This window comes from Equus przewalskii, chromosome 30, assembly GCF_037783145.1.
Source record: "Equus przewalskii isolate Varuska chromosome 30, EquPr2, whole genome shotgun sequence".
NCBI classification, from domain to species: Eukaryota; Metazoa; Chordata; class Mammalia; order Perissodactyla; family Equidae; genus Equus; species Equus przewalskii.
This window is the reverse complement of record NC_091860.1, coordinates 9,183,979-9,200,674: the sequence shown is the minus strand read 5'-3', so window position 1 is coordinate 9,200,674 and position 16,696 is coordinate 9,183,979. Positions and strand designations below refer to the sequence as shown.

Below are 16,696 nucleotides of genomic sequence, written 5' to 3'. Positions count from 1 at the left end.
GGGGGACCAGCCCCGTGGCAAGTGGTTAAGTTGCACCCAGGGTTTCGCAGGTTCAGATCCTGGGCGCGGACATGGCACCGCTCATCAGGCCATGTTGAGGCGGTGTCCCACCTGCCACAACTAGAAGGACCCACAACTAAAATATACAACTATGTACTGGGGGGATTTGGGGAGAAAAAGCAATTTAAAAAAAAAAAAGAAGGAAAAGATTGGCAACAGTTGTTAGCTCAGGTGCCAATCTTTAAAAACAAAAAAAAAGAATTGGATTTTTTTAAAAAAGATCATTCAGATCAGTTTTAAGTAGCAGAGTCAGTATGACAAAAGTTTTTCATATACATATTTTATAAAGAGACAGAGAAAGCCTTATTAGCTAAAGCTATTAAAAATGAAAAGGTATTGCTACTCAAGTATTAGCTTGAAGTTATGGTAAAGGGACAACCATATATTTTCAAGATAATTTATGCAAGGAAAGATAAATCTGCCCTGACTTTGCCTATTTTAGCCAAATATTTTATTTTAAATGCAAACACACACACACACACGTGTGTGTGTACAGAGATAATAATATCACAATTATGGTTAAAAAAACCCTACCTTTTAGAGCTACAGACTAAAATATTTATGAAAAAATAATATTTGCTTCAAAATTATCTTTTGGGAAGATATAGATATGACATCTCAATAAAAAAGATCAATCATGAATTGATAATTATTGAAGCTGGATAATGAGTACATAAAATCACTGTATTATTCTACTTTTGTATATATTTAAAATTTTCCATGTAAAATTATTAAAATCCAAATACATGCATACACACCTGTGAATATTGTTTGGCTTAAATGATACATACACTCACCAGACTGCTTAGCTTGAACTGTAATTAACATTAATCTTCCAGCGTTTTAGAGCATTGAGGACCCTGAGAAATGATCTGCGGTAAACTCGTCATCTTACAGATGAAGCACTCGATTCCCTTTATCAAACAACACACTGCTGGTTAGTAGCTGAAGGAGGACCAGTAACCATGTCTCCTGATTTCCTCATCCAGCCTTGCCAAAAATGTCACGAAGGGAGCAACTAGTCACATCTCACAAGGCGTCCCCGCCCCATTTTATGAAAACACTTTTCCCATCTTGGACAATCTCTTCGTTTGGTTTAGGCAAAGAAAGGCTATAATGTGACATATGTTTTATTTCCATCTCTTATCACTTGATTGTGTGGCCACCTTAGTTCTCAGTGTTAGTCACCTTAATACTTTCAAATAAACGTACCGAAAGCTGCTGTTGCAGAATGTCTTTGTAAAGCAAGGAATCGTTTGGGGAATATGCTTACTCACTCCTGAGATACCATTTCGGTGGAAGCTTTTAAGGGGAGGTGAAGTTCTGCTTCTCCCTGCCACCTGTGGCACTGGGCTTTCTCCTTTGCTAATAAAGGTGTCCTATGGTCATGTGAATTCCTGAATTATGTACTCTTTGTCCACTCGGCCACAAAGAGACTAGTTTAGTCTGAAAAACCAGAGTCCAATTGTCACTCTGAGATAGTTCCTAGGGTTTGGTTCAATCTTGGACCAAGCGAATTGGAGGAGGTCAGTCATGGAATTTTAGGCTCCAATAGACCTTACTCTCTTGCAGCTTTCTCTTCTCGATTTACTTGCCCATGGATGGGGCTTTTGGGGTCAAGAAAGAGATGGGACAGTTATCCATGGATCAGGTTTTCATTAGACTGTTTATATCTGGATTTCCTCCTTTTTCAGATGGGTGAGTCAAATGAAGATATAGACCAAATGTTCAGCCATTTGCTGGGAGAGATGGATCTTCTGACCAAGGTAAATCCCCCTTTTTAACTTTCAAATTAGAAAAAATGGGATTACAGAATTTGATTTTAACATGATGAGGGAGCTATCTTTAAAAAAAAGACTGGAGATTGACAACATTATCTATTCCTGATGTAACTTTGATAGTGGGTGGAAAAAAGAAAGCTTTTTTCTTGATTATACACTCTTGAGTTTAGTTCATTGAATGCATTTGTCCCACATACATTCTGTTAAGGCAATTCTCATGTTCATCGTGTTCAAACATTTAGCCAATGGAGGGATTTTCCCCAAACAAACCCCCTACAACCACCGCCACTGAACAATTTCCCCTGGAGTTACCTTTGTATTCAGAAAATCACGCGAACTTAGTTCTCTCAAAGTAGCATGGAAGCCACACAGCCATAGCTTCAGGTCTACGAAAAAGCCACTGGCACCAAGACCAGATTAACTCAGAGATCACCCCGCTGTCAGGCCAACTGAGCCCAGGGGCTGCCAACCTCAGCACCACTAACCCAGGTTACAAAGTCAGGTGAGCTTTAGCATGTTCTCATAAATGCTTCTCTGATTCAGAGCATAGTCAGCTCATCACTTTATGCATAAAATATTAAAATAAGAATAATCCAATATTCCTAAATAAGACAGGATCTTAAAATTTTCTTTAAGTTAAAATAAATGAGGAGTAATCTGTGTTTTTAAAAATATTTATTTTAGGAAAAATAAATCAATTTTAGCTAGCATCTACTCTATATTCCTTATAAAATTCAAGAAAGTTTAGATTCTATGAAAGAAGAGACAAAATATGAGATAATAGGCTTAGATGAAAGGGGCGTTGATCAGGTCAGTGTGGAGATGGTAACCACATCTCTAAAACTGAGAGGATTTTCTTTCCTTCCGTGAAGGGGAGTGAACATCTATGGTCTCTCCATCCATTCACTCACCTCTGCTCTGGTAGGAGGAATGATCGTTCTGATTGGTCAGAGTCTAGCATTTCATAGAACCACAGTTGGGTATTGTTATTCTAACTCAGGAGTAAGAAGGGAGCCCTTCAGAGTGTATAGGACCCACCTTCACTCAAGGCCCTTCTGGGTTTTGCTTTTTTTTTATTGTGCTCAAGTGGGTGTAGTCTCAGGGCTTGCCTGGCTAATACAGTTCTCCTAACAAGCTGGTCTCAAGATTTCAGGGTACCGAAAAGGCCCCACTTTGTTCTTGGGTCTAAAATCTGTTCTTCAATTCCACCACTGTCAACTGCACTTTGAGATTATTGGGTATTTTCCCAGCCATTAGAAAAGCTTGCATTTTGATATCCATTTGTGAATTTTATGCCTATTCTGTCCTTTGAAACTGAGGCGTGGTTGAGATGGGTGGGTTAGCCATAGGCTTCCTAATTTTCCAAAGTAAGCAAAAATTAAAGGGGACTAAAATGTAATGATGTGCTTTTAACTTTTTTATTTTGAAATAATGATTTTTGCCATGTCTACAACCCACCCATCCTATTACTTTCTTAATATTTGTCTTTAATTGATTTTTGAAAAACTCAATCTCAGGTAGGTCAGATGTTCTCACAATTTTTTCTTAATAAACTCCCAAACAGATACACAATAATTTAAGTTTTAATTGTTTGTGTGTTTTTGCGTACCACCTAAAATCATTTCACAGGCCACACCAAGCATATAAAGAAAAGTGCTATGTACTTCACTCCATGTTGGCCTTTGAATGACTTTTCTATGATTAAAGGAGCTCTAATCAGTTTCCTATCTCTTTTTTCCCTCTTTCTATGTTTTACTAGAAGCCTGTTTTATCACACATTTATGTGTTAATATTTTGTTACAGACCTACTTCTAATTTCAAGTAGCATAGTAAGTTATATTTCTGAGAAGAAGTTAGTTGGCTACCCTAACTGTGATGTTAGACTTCTTAGATGTAATGTTAAAAAGTGAAGTCATTAAGAAATTTCTTCATACTTTCACTAAATTTTTTATTCTAGTATTTGCCCCATACTTCATTCACCCACTTCCCCTTTTCTTGGTAATTTCTGCATGCTCATTTGTTTTTTAGAATGAATTCTGGGGTTGCAGTCACTTTTCCCTACATTTTATCCTTGATTCTAACTTGCTTGCATTAATTTTTTGTAACTTCTTCTTGATGAATGGTCTCTTTTTCCCTAGTATTTATTACTGATTATATCTCATTAATTTATTCTCAAACATATAGTGATTGGTTTCCTTCATAAATTTAAGACATGAACCAGGATATTCTCTACCAAATCAAATCAACATAAAAGGATGCACTCACTGTCATGAAAACATCCTTGTTTAGGACCAGGTGAAATCACTTCTCAAACTATAGACATAAAAATATTTCTGAAAATTTAAATTATATATGTAATATAACTCATAGTTGATGCAACACTCTTTCAATTTAAAAAGTAGCATTTACAAAATTAGTAACTTATTCTGTCAATTCCTTTTCTCAAGAGTTTTATTAGATAAGAGTAACAGCATAACATTTCACTGTGTAATGGCGGATTGCATCCTGAAACAACGTTTGTCTTCCAAATTACTAAACCTTCCTTTTCTTTGATGTCATTGCCTAAGTCCTCATAGAACTGTGTGTGCTGTATGTGTCACAAATGCATCATTACAGGAAATTTTCCTATTGTTTATAAAACTTAACTTAGCTATCTCATTCTGATCATTCTCAGTTGACCTGTTTTGTTTCAAACATACCTTTTAGATTAACTTTTAAGTTGTAATTTCCTGTAGGGGAAAAAACTCCCGTGAAACATTTTTAAGTAAGAATAGTTTTTAAAGAGCATATTTAGAGTGAAAATGATAAACGAGTTTTGACTTAATCATTAAAATGCACTGCAAAAGCGTTTGTATCGTCAATAACATTTGGGGACGGGGATCTCTTTCCACAGAGTTTAGGAGTCGACACTCTTCCTCCTCCGGACCCTAAACCGCCGAGAGCTGAATTTAACTTTAGTGTGGGGTTTAAGGATTTAAATGGTAAGCATCATCATTTCTCTTCTTCAGTCGTTTGAAATCATAGTGATGACTACACTCTGTATGGAACTATAATTTGAAAGCAAAATTAAAGGAACCTGGACAGCATGATAAGTATAATTTTTAACCTCCTAGATTTCAGATTGTGTTGTGTTTGGACTGAATTGAGAGGACAAGAAGGTGTTTTTACCTATAATGAGAGGGAACACTATCCTGCATCTGCGTAAAGTCTCAAAACTATCTTATTTTTTAAAGAAGTAAAGGGAATTTCTTCTTATTGCTAAGCCCTTAGAGTAATAACGTACAGTAGTATAAGAAAATATTAATAAGGAAATGTCCATTCAAGGATGATAATGAACTGTCCATTTCATGGTGATTGATAATATATGAATGGATGCTTCCAAATTCAATGTATTTATATACATATCATTAATATATAATATAATGTATTTGTTCTATTTTATATGTTTTCATTCTCCTGAGATTGTCACGTCATTTTATTAACAAAAATCTCACTTTCTATTTAGTGCAGAGACAGTCTTCAGCCCATGTGCTATTCACATTACAATGAATCTTGAATGAATTACTTCCAAATTAATGAGAATGCATTGCAACGCTTCAAAAAGATTTCCCAAAAACTTGCAGTGCCTACCAAAAGAATAAAAAACAAAATAATAGAGAAGGCTAGTTACTGAAATCCAGAGTTCCAAATTTTATTTCTGTCACTCACTGTCTCCTTTTTTCTGTCATCTTCAGTAATTTTTTCGATAAATCCTTAGGTGCCAATGCCTGTATCTTTATAAGTCATAGTACATCTCTTCTGATTTTCTCTTTTCTCACCCTCTTTTCTATTTGCCGTGTACATATATTCTTCCTCTCGGTCATTTCCATCGTAATGTTGAATGATGCTAACATTCTTGAAGTTTCGGAAAAGCAATACACTTTTGTAAAATTATGACATTAATAGATAATAGAGGCTTGTGTGTATGAACACTGAGATTCGCGTCACCACACTTGTAACAGCTGAGTGCTTTAATCAATTTAATTAAAATTAAAACGTAATCAGTACTTCAGTTGTAGTCAACTCAACTAATGCTTTCTAAGCACTCAGTACCTAGGATCAAAAGATTGCTGAAGATGACAGACACAAAGAAACCCAGCAATATATGAACTTAGTAATGTTAAAGTACAACAAGAAACTCATGTCATTAAGGAGATGAGATGTATACATGTGGCACAATTTGCAAATAAGACAAGACCATAAAAAAGTACTGATGTGTACTGAAAATTAAATTTATGGAGAATTAGAATAGGAATAGATTTTTTCTGTCTGTACCTAAAACACTGCTGAAATGAGTTAAAAATATTTCACCCGAAGTCATTCAGAGAGTTAGTGACAAACTTCAGGACAGAATCCATTTATATCTTATTCTCCAATTTCATATTACTCAATTCCATATTGAAATATTTAGGATTATAATTTGCTTTGGAAATTGTTAATATAAGTACCACTATGGAAATTTTGTCCCTAAAATTTTTTATAAAGGATTGAAGGCATTTGCTTATATGTCAACAGTCATGATGCCATTGATAACATTAGGAAATTATAAACATGCTTCATTTGTTCTACAGACATTTTTTTCTGAAAAACTTTAGATTAATTTAAATTAATTATATGCAAAATGGCTTAGAAGAAAATAAGCCCTTTTTAAACAGTTAAGAGATCCAAATTTTGGTCCAAGTGCTACACACTACGACTGTTAGCGTTAATGTAATATGCTATGTGTGTTTATTATGATGATGTTTGGCAATAAAATATTTCACAAAGCTGTATGCTTATGACTTGAATAGGCTCCATTTCCACTGCTCCCATTTCCTCCGTCCAGTTCATCCTACACATAGCAGCTGGAATTCTCTTCCTCATGGTCACGCCCATGCTGCCCATCCTTTGTTCATTACATTCGCCATCTGATGAATGCCTGATCATCCAAGCACCTTGCTAACACTGCTCACCGACACCACTCCCTTCGTGCCACACAGTCTAATCATCTTTCAGGACCACGTGTCGGATCTCTGCAGTAATCTCAGACATGGAAGAAATTCTCATGTGAACTACACTCCCTCACCCTCACTCTGAAAATCCATGTCAGCCCTTTCCTATAAAGTCAACTCCCAGCTCATTGTCTTATGAAGGCTTCACCAGTTAATCCCAATTTTAACAAATTACTTTCTACTCCTCAACCCCCTTAGTGCTTTACTTCCTGTTATTTATCCTTAAGTGCTCTTCCTTTGAATGTGAGGGCTCCTGTAGTTGGGTGCCGTGCCTACAGAAGCTCTATCCTCACCCCAAAGTCTCAAGGCCTAGAAAACCCCAGTGGGTTGAGACCCACTTTCTTCCAAATATATTTATCAGTGGTACTCTCTTTGCCCTCCAAAGGCCCGGGGAGAACTTTCCATCTGTTTCCATCATCTCGCTTCCTCTATTTTTCTAAAACTCTAAGATCTTGCACCACAATTTAAAAGAATTCCCTACTTAGGAAGCTTATTACATGCTCAGATTTGACTTTATAGCTGGGCTGTAAGGTCCCTCAATGGAAGAAACACGTTTTTCTCCTTTTCTTTTTTTGAGGGGGAAGAGGGAATTTTTTTCCAGCTTTATTGAGATTTAATTGACAAATAAAATTGTAAGATATTTAAATTGTACAACGTGATGATTCGATATACATACACACTGTGAAAGGATCCGCCCTGTCAAGTTACTTAGCACATCCATCCCCTCACACATTTACCTTTTCGTGTGTGAGAATGTTTAAGCTCTACTCTCTCAGCAAATGTCAATTATATGATGCAGCGTTATCAAGTATTGTCTCCATGTTATACACTAGATCCTCTGACCTTATTCATCTTACAACTGAAAGTTTGTACCCTTTTACCAACCCCTCCCTATTTCCTGCAACCCCTAGCCCCTCGCAAACAGTATTCAAATATTACTCTTAAAATTGATCTTCTTTCAGTTTTTCCAGGTACAAATCATTGTTTTGATCATTAATGTGATTTTCCCCATCAGAGTCCTTAAATGCACTGGAAGACCAAGATTTAGATGCTCTCATGGCAGATCTGGTAGCTGACATAAGTGAAGCTGAGCAGAGGACAATCCAGGCACAGAGAGAGTCCTCTCAGGATCAGCTTCATTCGGCATCTCTGGAAAAATCAAATTTCAGTGGTGCAGCCTCCCTTGGTTATGGAGCAGATATGGCTGTAACGAGTACTAGCCAATATGGGGACGAGTTACCACCTCCACCAGCTGATCCGATGTTAGACCTGCCTCTGCCACCACCGCCTCCTGAACCTCTCTCTCAGGTAAGTGTGTGGGGCCAGAGAAGGCAGGACCCTTGATCTCTGCTACCCATGATCTTTGACTTTCTTCAAAGGTCAGTTATATTCATTGCGTTTTTATAGCCAAAGCTCTGAGAGAGTAAAAAACAAGGGTACCAAGTATGTTCATTGCAAAGTCAGAGTCCTCCATAAACAAGGCCCATAAGTGTGTATAAAGAACACGTCATTTTCAGGAATTTTTATAGTTTGGCTGAAATCTGTATTTGTCTGCAGCACTCTCTGATAATACTCAACCTTTTGGGGGTAATGTTTTATTAATTTGGTATGAACTGGGGAACTGATTTATACATTTCTGGATCTCTGGTCCTAGCCTGGTACATAAATGAACAGAAGGCATTCCTTACGTATTTCTGAATTCAACTACATGGAATTTTGCTGAATTTGGCAGCCCTGTTCAGTAGGGCTAGCTGGGGAGGGGTGTTTTGGGTCAGGCAGGTGATGAGTGATTGATCTTAATACGTTTCTGAATACTGGGAAAACAAACAACTGGAAAGTTCATATGGTCAATATTTGGGATGTTAACTTATGTCTCTCTTAAAAGTAAAAACAGCACTTTTAAGGATTTTTCTGAGAATGAGCCATTTAAAAAATATTTTAGAGTAAGAACCCAGCTCCATTTCCTGTGGCTTCCACATTTATTGTATATGATGATGATCGGGATTTATAAATATGACCCTAGTAACCCTGAAAGTTCCTATGATGCCTTTTGAGTGAATAAATATTACATATAAATCAAATATTAGGTCACACTCATTGCTCTGTTGTGTATATATTCTAGTAACATCATTTGAAAATTGGTGATCCATATAGAGCAGAGGCTCTCTTTCTTTCCAGCTTTATTGAAATATAATTGACGTATAATATTGTGTGAGTTTCAGGTATAAATGTATGATTTGATGCAAGTATATTGTGAAATGATTATCACAATAAGGTTAGTTAACACTTCCGTCACCTCACATAATTACCTTTTGTCTAGGTGTGTGGTGAGAACTTTTAGGATCTACTCTCTTAGCGACTTACGGTGTTGTTAACTGCAGTCACCGTGCTGTACATTAGATCCCTGGAACTTATTCATCTTGTAACTGGAGGCTTGTACCCTTTGACCAATATCTCCCCATTTGCCCCATCCCTCAGCCCCTGAAAACCACCATTCTACTCTCTATTTCTATGAGTTCAGCTTTTTTAGATTCCACATATAAGTGAGATCATACGGTATTTGTCCTTCTCTGCCTGACTTAGCTCACATAGCATAATACCCTCAGAGTTCATCTATATTGTTGCAATGACAGGATTTCCTTCTTTCTCATAGATAAATAATATTCCATTACATTATATTTATATATACACCACATTTTCTTTATCCATTCATCCATGAACAGACACTTAGATTGTTCCACATCTTGGCTATTGTGAATGATGCTGCAGTGACATAGGAGTGCAGATGTCTTCAAAATAGTGATTTCATTTCCTTTGGATAAACACTTAGAAGTGGGATTGTTGGGTCATATGGTAATTCTATTTTTAATTTTTTGAAGAACCTGCATACTGTTTTCCATAGTGGCTGCAGCGATTTACATTCCCACCAAGAGTGTACCACGGTTCCCTTGATGCCAACACTTGTTATCTCTTGTCTTTGGATGATAGCCATTCTGACAAGCAGAGGCTCTCAATATAGGGTTCTTGGAGATGTCAAGGAGGCCACGATTCCCTGAAAGTATAAGGAAAGTTGAAAGCCCATGTGAAGCTTTATGGGCTTCATCGCCTTCAACATATTCCTAGAGGGTTTGTGGCTCAAAAACAACTTAAGAACCACTGCTATGAGAAGATATATGTCCACTTTCAAGTAATCACAATGTAACTAGAACAGCTCATTTCCTCATCAATATAAATAGGTAGGAGAGCCTTAATCATCCTGTTCTCAGAATATTAATTTGCAAAAATCAAAGGGCTCATAAAATGTTTCACTCTCTTTTCTGCCTGCTTATGGTGAATTATAAGTTTAAGTTCAAGTCTAAGCCTTAACTTTGGGTGAGTTAAAGACCCCTTTAGGAATTGAATAAAGACTAGGAATCCCAGAAAATGCATGCTGGTCCAAAAGAATGCATAAAATTTCAGGAAGTGCTCAAATCCCTTAAGATCCACCTATAGATTCCTCAGGTTAGCCCCCAGTTTTGAGCCAAGCAGAGATTTTTGTGGACAAAATATGTGAAGCTCTGTTAGAATCATCGTTTTCATCTTTTAAGTTACTGTTGCTAAAATATAAAGGGTGACCGCCTTCTCTATCTCTGGGTTGAAGATTTTTGTTACAGTCACTTAAATTCTGAAAAATCGATGTGAAATTTCGTGCCCTGTAATAGAGCCTTCTGTTAACATAAAGTAACTAAGACACTAGCAATGGCATGAGGACTTACTCGCTGATATTATGTAATGGAGTGTGTTGAATGTCTTGCCATTTTCCAGGAAGAGCAAGAAGCAGCAGCCAAGGCTGATAAAATTAAGCTAGCGCTGGAAAAACTGAAGGAGGCCAAGGTTAAGAAGGTAAACTGGAATCGCTTTTGCATGGAGAAGTTAAATTAATGACGTTTTATTCTACTTAAGGATATTAAAATCTCATGCTTTCCAAATAGTTGTACTTTTTTAAACTTTAAGGACAAAGATAAATTATGTGGTTATTCTTTCTGTGACATCAGTTAGCTCATTTGTGATTGATGAATAGGCGACCTATGTTAGTATAAATGTGGAAGTTTCCTTGGCTTATACGTGATTTTTGGTTGGTTTACACATAATTTTTCCTGGGAGCTGGAATAGCGAAAGTAGAATTTTAACCTTCAACAACAAAGGAAAAGGCCACTGGCTTGGCCGCAACACAGGCAGGGCCCTTTCTGCTCTATTTTAATATGTTTTAAAACAAGTCTATACCCCCAGGGCTCCCTGCCTTGAGGGTGCCTTCTCCTGTTCTCTGCTCAGCTCTTGGCTAATAGCAGGTGGCGCCACCTTCTGTTCCTGTCTTAACTGCGTCAGAGCTCAACTTCATTGGCCTCACCTCCGTCTCAGCACTTTCACCCTTGCTTTTGTGCGTTTTTCATATCCCCTGTGGCAGCCTCTAGCCCCACTGCCTGCCCTGGATGCCCGATTATCTCCCGAGGTACCAAATGGTGTTTGGCTAGTGCTCTGGTTTCAAAGTTGCATAGGTTTCGAGTGACCATCCCCAACTCTGTTTTCCCAATAAGCCTGTAATTTTATTGTGTGTTTTTTATAGAGCATAGGTTTTTCAGAAACATATATATTGTATTATAACAGAAACATCTGTATTTAACCTCATTAGAAGTGCACACTAATGTAGTTTTGTTAATAATAGTTAGCTTGGTAGATTAAGGGAAAGATGAAACAGTCTTATTTCAACTCCTGAAGCGTAGACCATCTCTGATACTCATTACGAGCTTTTCATATATAATTGGGAGAATTGTTCTTTTCATACAGGGCATTAGACTTTATGTTCCCACAGCACCTCCCATGGTCCCTTGGATGAGGATGTTTGATACCTGTTGATTGATATTCAATAGATATTCCTTGACTATCCCTGGACCAGACTTTTAAGGTTCACCTATGAGAGTCTTTTCAGATCACTCTGGTTCCATTCATTCCAAAAATGCATGAACTTCTTTACCATTATTCTTCCCTGTTCTCTACATGTGATTAAATGCCATGGTCAACTATTGAAATCATATGTGCTCGGCTGCCTTGCCCTCTCTCTGCTTCTACTCAACTCTGTCAAACCCTGGTTAAATCCAGCCCTCCCCCTACTCAGCCTGGACCCTCGGTGCAGCCCAAGCGCCCCGAGTGCAATCACTCTCCCGTAACCTGCGTCTCCTCGCATGCTCCAGTTCCCATCCTCTCTTCTTGTCCCTCCTCTGCTCAGAGGCCCCCAGTGGCGCCCCATCTCACACAGTAAAGCCCAAATCCGCACACGGTCTAAAGCCCTATATGATCTGGCTGTCCGCTATCTACCCCCCTTCCTCCCTCCCTCACCCCGCTCTAACTACCTGGTCTCACCACCGCTCCAGGCAGGCTCTTGCCTCAGGACCTTTGTGTTTTGCAGTCCCCCTGCCTTGAAAGCTCTTCCCCCAGATTGCCGTGCGTTCTCTCTGTTCCTCCTCTAGATCTGGTCACCTGCTCGGTGAGTCTTCCCTATCTGACACTGTACACACACACACACCCCGATACTCCCCAGCCCTCCCTGCTTTCTTTGTCTCCTCACTTTTTGTAACCATCCAACATACCGTCCACTTCACTTGTTCACAGTGTTTGTTACCTACATCCCCCGCCCCCCCACACACACACCACAGCAGCTCCTCCAGGGGTTTTTGTGTTTTCTTCACTGATGCATCCCCATGTTGTAGAACAGGTGTTAGGGATATACAGAGGTGAACATGTCAGATAAGGTCCGTGCTTGTATAGGATTAAATTCTAGACAGGGAGATAAGGCCTATGAAGAAAATAAAGCAGGGAGAACTGATAGAAGAGGCCCAAGCGATTCTCAGATTGAGCCTGTGATCAGGGAGGCCTCTCTGAGGAGGCAGCCCTTTGAACAAACACCTCAGCGGCAAGAGGAAGCCGGCTGTCTGTGGGCGTAGCAGGGAGAGGCCGGGCAGAGGCTGTGTGGCCCAAACTCAGTGAGCCATTGAGTAAGAGGAACAATGTGAGGGGTTGAGGTCAGAGAGGCAGGCCCAGCCACAAGTTCTCACGGGCTGAAGGAGGAGTTTGGAAAATATTCAAAGTGCATTGGGAAGCCATTTGATGGTTTTTAACAAGGGGTAATTCATGGTTTTTAAGGATCATACTGGCTGTTTTGTGGAAAATGGCTTGTAGGGGAAGGAGTGAGAGCAAGGTGACGGGGTCTGCAGCCCGCACTCCCATAATACCCGGAGGCAGAAACATTGAGTCACAAATGGATGGCCGGTGAAAGTGGGCTGCACTGAGCCACTGACTTTACCTCTGGAGAGAAAAAGGCAAAAGAAAATGAGTAAAAATTAAATTCATAATTAAACTATTTTAAACCCTTGGATTGTTTATAAGATGGGGGCCACATTGGATATATTTTCAGAGGGAAAATAAAAAGAGAAGGTGATTCTTAGACAAAAAGGTAGAAAGACTAGCGTATTCAGTCTTTTTGCTTCAACTGGAGATGATGAGCACCGGGAGGAGATGGCAACTATTTCCTGCGGCATATCAGAAAGTGAGAGCACTCTGCTGTAATTGAGCTGAGGTGAATCCTGACAGTAGACACAAAGCACAGCCTGCCTTGAGTCAAGACAGAAGATGCAAAACAGAAGGCCCTCTGATCAGTGGGAAAGGAAAGAAGATGAAGAAGCCAAGTTGTTTGTTCTGATTTCAGACACTCCAAACATTATTTCTTAAAACAAAAGCCTGTGTGGCACAGAACATTAAGAAAAGAACTGAGACATGCCCGTACATTAGTAAAGTAACTAAGAAGTACTCATAGGTAATCTATAACAAGTTTTTCAAAAAGATGGAAATCAAGTCTAGATGATGCCCTTTGCTCTCAAGTGTTCTATGGGGTGTGGACATCATTTTGGATTATGGATGATGTACACAGATTGTAGGACAAAGCTTTTGGAACTGAAAACAGATTTAGACTTGTTAATTTTATTTGTTTGCTTGTTTTAAAGCTCTGTGACACAGGACAGCAATTCCATTTGTAAATTTTATTGTAGAAGCAAAAAGACGGTATAAATGATTTAGGGCTGGGATATTCTTGTATTTAACAGCTTGCAAAAGAAAAAGAAGGAACTATAAAAACTATAAAATCTTTACTATAGTGGATTAGAAAGAGGAAGTTTTTTCATTTTTTAGTCTTTTTACCCTATATCATATAGATATGCAAATCTATGCATATAGATATGCATATGTTTAGATATGCAAAGTACTTAACTGGTAAACCGCATAACTGTAATTTAGTCATGTTATGTGTTGGTGGAGAAGTATCTTCGACTTGGAAATGTGATAGAAACTGTGAAGACGAGAAAATGTGATTTCTTCTTGCTAAAAATCACCAGCCTTCTTTTGGTTGCTCTATTTTCTAAATGTTATAAATGTGGAGACTCATAACTACATGTGGATTAAATTTAGTTTGGACTTTCTGCCAAAAACAAAAAAACCTTTCATGATTGTCAAATTATGTGGTTTGGTTTTTATTCCCTCTATGAAAGCAAAGAAACCACCAACGTTTGTTTTATTTTCTCAAGAATTCCTAAGCAGGAATGAAATGTGGTCAAACTTCATTAATTTTTCCATCAGGAAGATTAAGTTTTCAAGGTCCTAACGTTAGTAGTATTTCTTAGGACATGTAGCTACTTTATAGCAATAATTCTCAGCAGAGAGCAGCGGGCAAGCCTTCCACAGAAAATAAGTCATAGGGAAGACTGCTATCTGAGGAATTCCTGTTTTTTCATGCAACCCTCCATGCCTCATTTCTCAGGTCAGATGGCCGTATCTCTGACATTGTGGTACTTGGGCCTATCATTTTAAATACATCAAAAGACAAACATGAAAAGGAAAGCAAATATCCAACTAGAGGTTTCCAGGCTACAAGTTTTCATGGAAAAAAGTATTTTTTAAACAAGCCTGCAATAAGGGTCTAATTTGGATGATCCCAGGAGGAGGAAATGCGCTGTTATTGCCCTGATGTCTCCATTTTGACTCTCGAGTGTGTTTGTGTTGGAAAAGACTAGATACTACCAGCGCTTCAACTTGTGGTCCAGATTTCTATCACGCCCACACCCTCTGGGTGCTGTCAGTAACTGCATAACAATCCACAGGAACTGCATCTTCACTCTAACTACAGAGTGTTTTCAAGATCAGATTAGGTGGAAGTGGGAGCAGCAGTTTCCCAGCTGCTCAGAACCAAACTCAAACTTTGGGGAAAGAAGAAATGCTACCAATTGTGTGGCTCTCTCTCGAGTCCATGTAATCACTATTTTTCTTTGGATGAGGAAGATTCTCCCTGAGCTAACATCTGCTGGCAGCCTTCCTCGTTTTGCTTGAGGAAGATTGGCCCCCAGCTAACATTTGTGTCAATCTTCTATTTTGCATGTGAGACACTGCCACAGCATCGCTTGATGAGCAGTGTGAGGTCCACGCCCAGGATCCGAACCCACAAACCGTGAGCCGCTGAAGTGGAGCACGCAAACCAAACCTCTATGCCACCAGACCAGCCCTTGTAGTCTCTTTTTAAATAGTGATTAAGTCTCATTTGTTAGTAACCAGGACCAACCCTAGGCAAAGAGAATAGGCAGAACTTGTCTTTAGCTATCTCATACTTCTCTTCTCAAGTTAGAATAGAAATTTAAGCAAGAGTATCAGGTGGTCAGGCTGACAGTGTGGTTTCCAGGAATTCTCTGTTGGTTGTGCAGAGTAGTTGCGTGTAGTGGGTACTGCGGGCTGGAGGTCAGGTGGTGATTGTCTGGAAAGGGAATGGCAGCATCACTCTCATCTAAGCACCTCCTTCGTGTGTGGTGACTCTGTTGGTTGTCAACTTGGTTGACTGTGACTAGAGCTAATTCTTACTTAATTGGGTAGGATCGGTGATCTTGGTAAAGAATTAAATAGTACCACGCGTGTTCCCAGAGGAGTTGTGGGAAATCTTCTCTTAATCATACGTATGTAATAAATTGGGGCTTAGTGGGCACATTTCCACTGTTCCTTCTGAAGACTGATTACCTGACACCACTATAACCTGTAGCACTCACAAATAACAATTACTGTAATTAAAGATATGCTACAAATGCACAGGTGTCAAGGAAAATCCAAACCCTCGCTGCATTACTTCAGGAATTCATTCTGTTATATTGTATCAGAATCATGATCTCTGTTGGGGGATCAGAAGCTTTAATAACTTTGACAGGTTTATCTGGGAAAAGCCGGCAATATCCTATGGCCTGATTGAAGATGAGCCAATTCTGCTCCCATCAAACCCTCCGGATTTGGAATAACTACCAATTTGATTGTGAACTCAGTGCAGTAGGATTTTTACAGATAGGGTGAAAAGTCAGTTCAATCACTAATTTGCCTGCATGCCCCCATAATACGTGTTTCTCAGTCTACATTCATGTCACTTAATCCACCTCTAATCTCAAACGTGTTCTGCTGTGACATAACCTGCCTCTCAGTAAGGCCCCTCCATGACGTTGTGTTGCTGTGCACTCCAGACCGTCAAAGAATTGTCGGTGAACCAACGTGGTCTGACCTGTGTCTTAGAACTCTTGAGTTGCATGAAATGGGACCCAACTCCTGCTAAGCAAAAGAGAAAAATTTCTTAGAAAGATGCAGGCATGGCTTTCTATGGGTGTGGCTCCTGGGTGAACCAGAACAAGTCACTGAATGATGTCAGGAAAGCAGGAAGTCAGAGCTGCTTTGGTTCTGTTTGTTTGTTTTCTGTCTCCCCCATCAGAAGGCAGAGTC

General features: G+C 39.0%; 1 protein-coding gene across 3 annotated transcripts in view; it reads left to right on the top strand.

Moving 5' to 3' along the window:
• Positions 1-16,696, top strand: part of APBB1IP (amyloid beta precursor protein binding family B member 1 interacting protein) — a 101,947-nt gene that overhangs the window by 34,786 nt on the left and 50,465 nt on the right. For all 3 annotated transcript variants that reach the window (XM_070600896.1, XM_070600895.1, XM_070600897.1), the window contains 4 exons: positions 1,755-1,826; positions 4,735-4,822; positions 7,887-8,179; positions 10,676-10,753. In XM_070600896.1, coding sequence (XP_070456997.1) covers positions 1,755-1,826; positions 4,735-4,822; positions 7,887-8,179; positions 10,676-10,753 — 531 coding nt within the window. The remainder of the gene's footprint in view (positions 1-1,754; positions 1,827-4,734; positions 4,823-7,886; positions 8,180-10,675; positions 10,754-16,696) is intronic.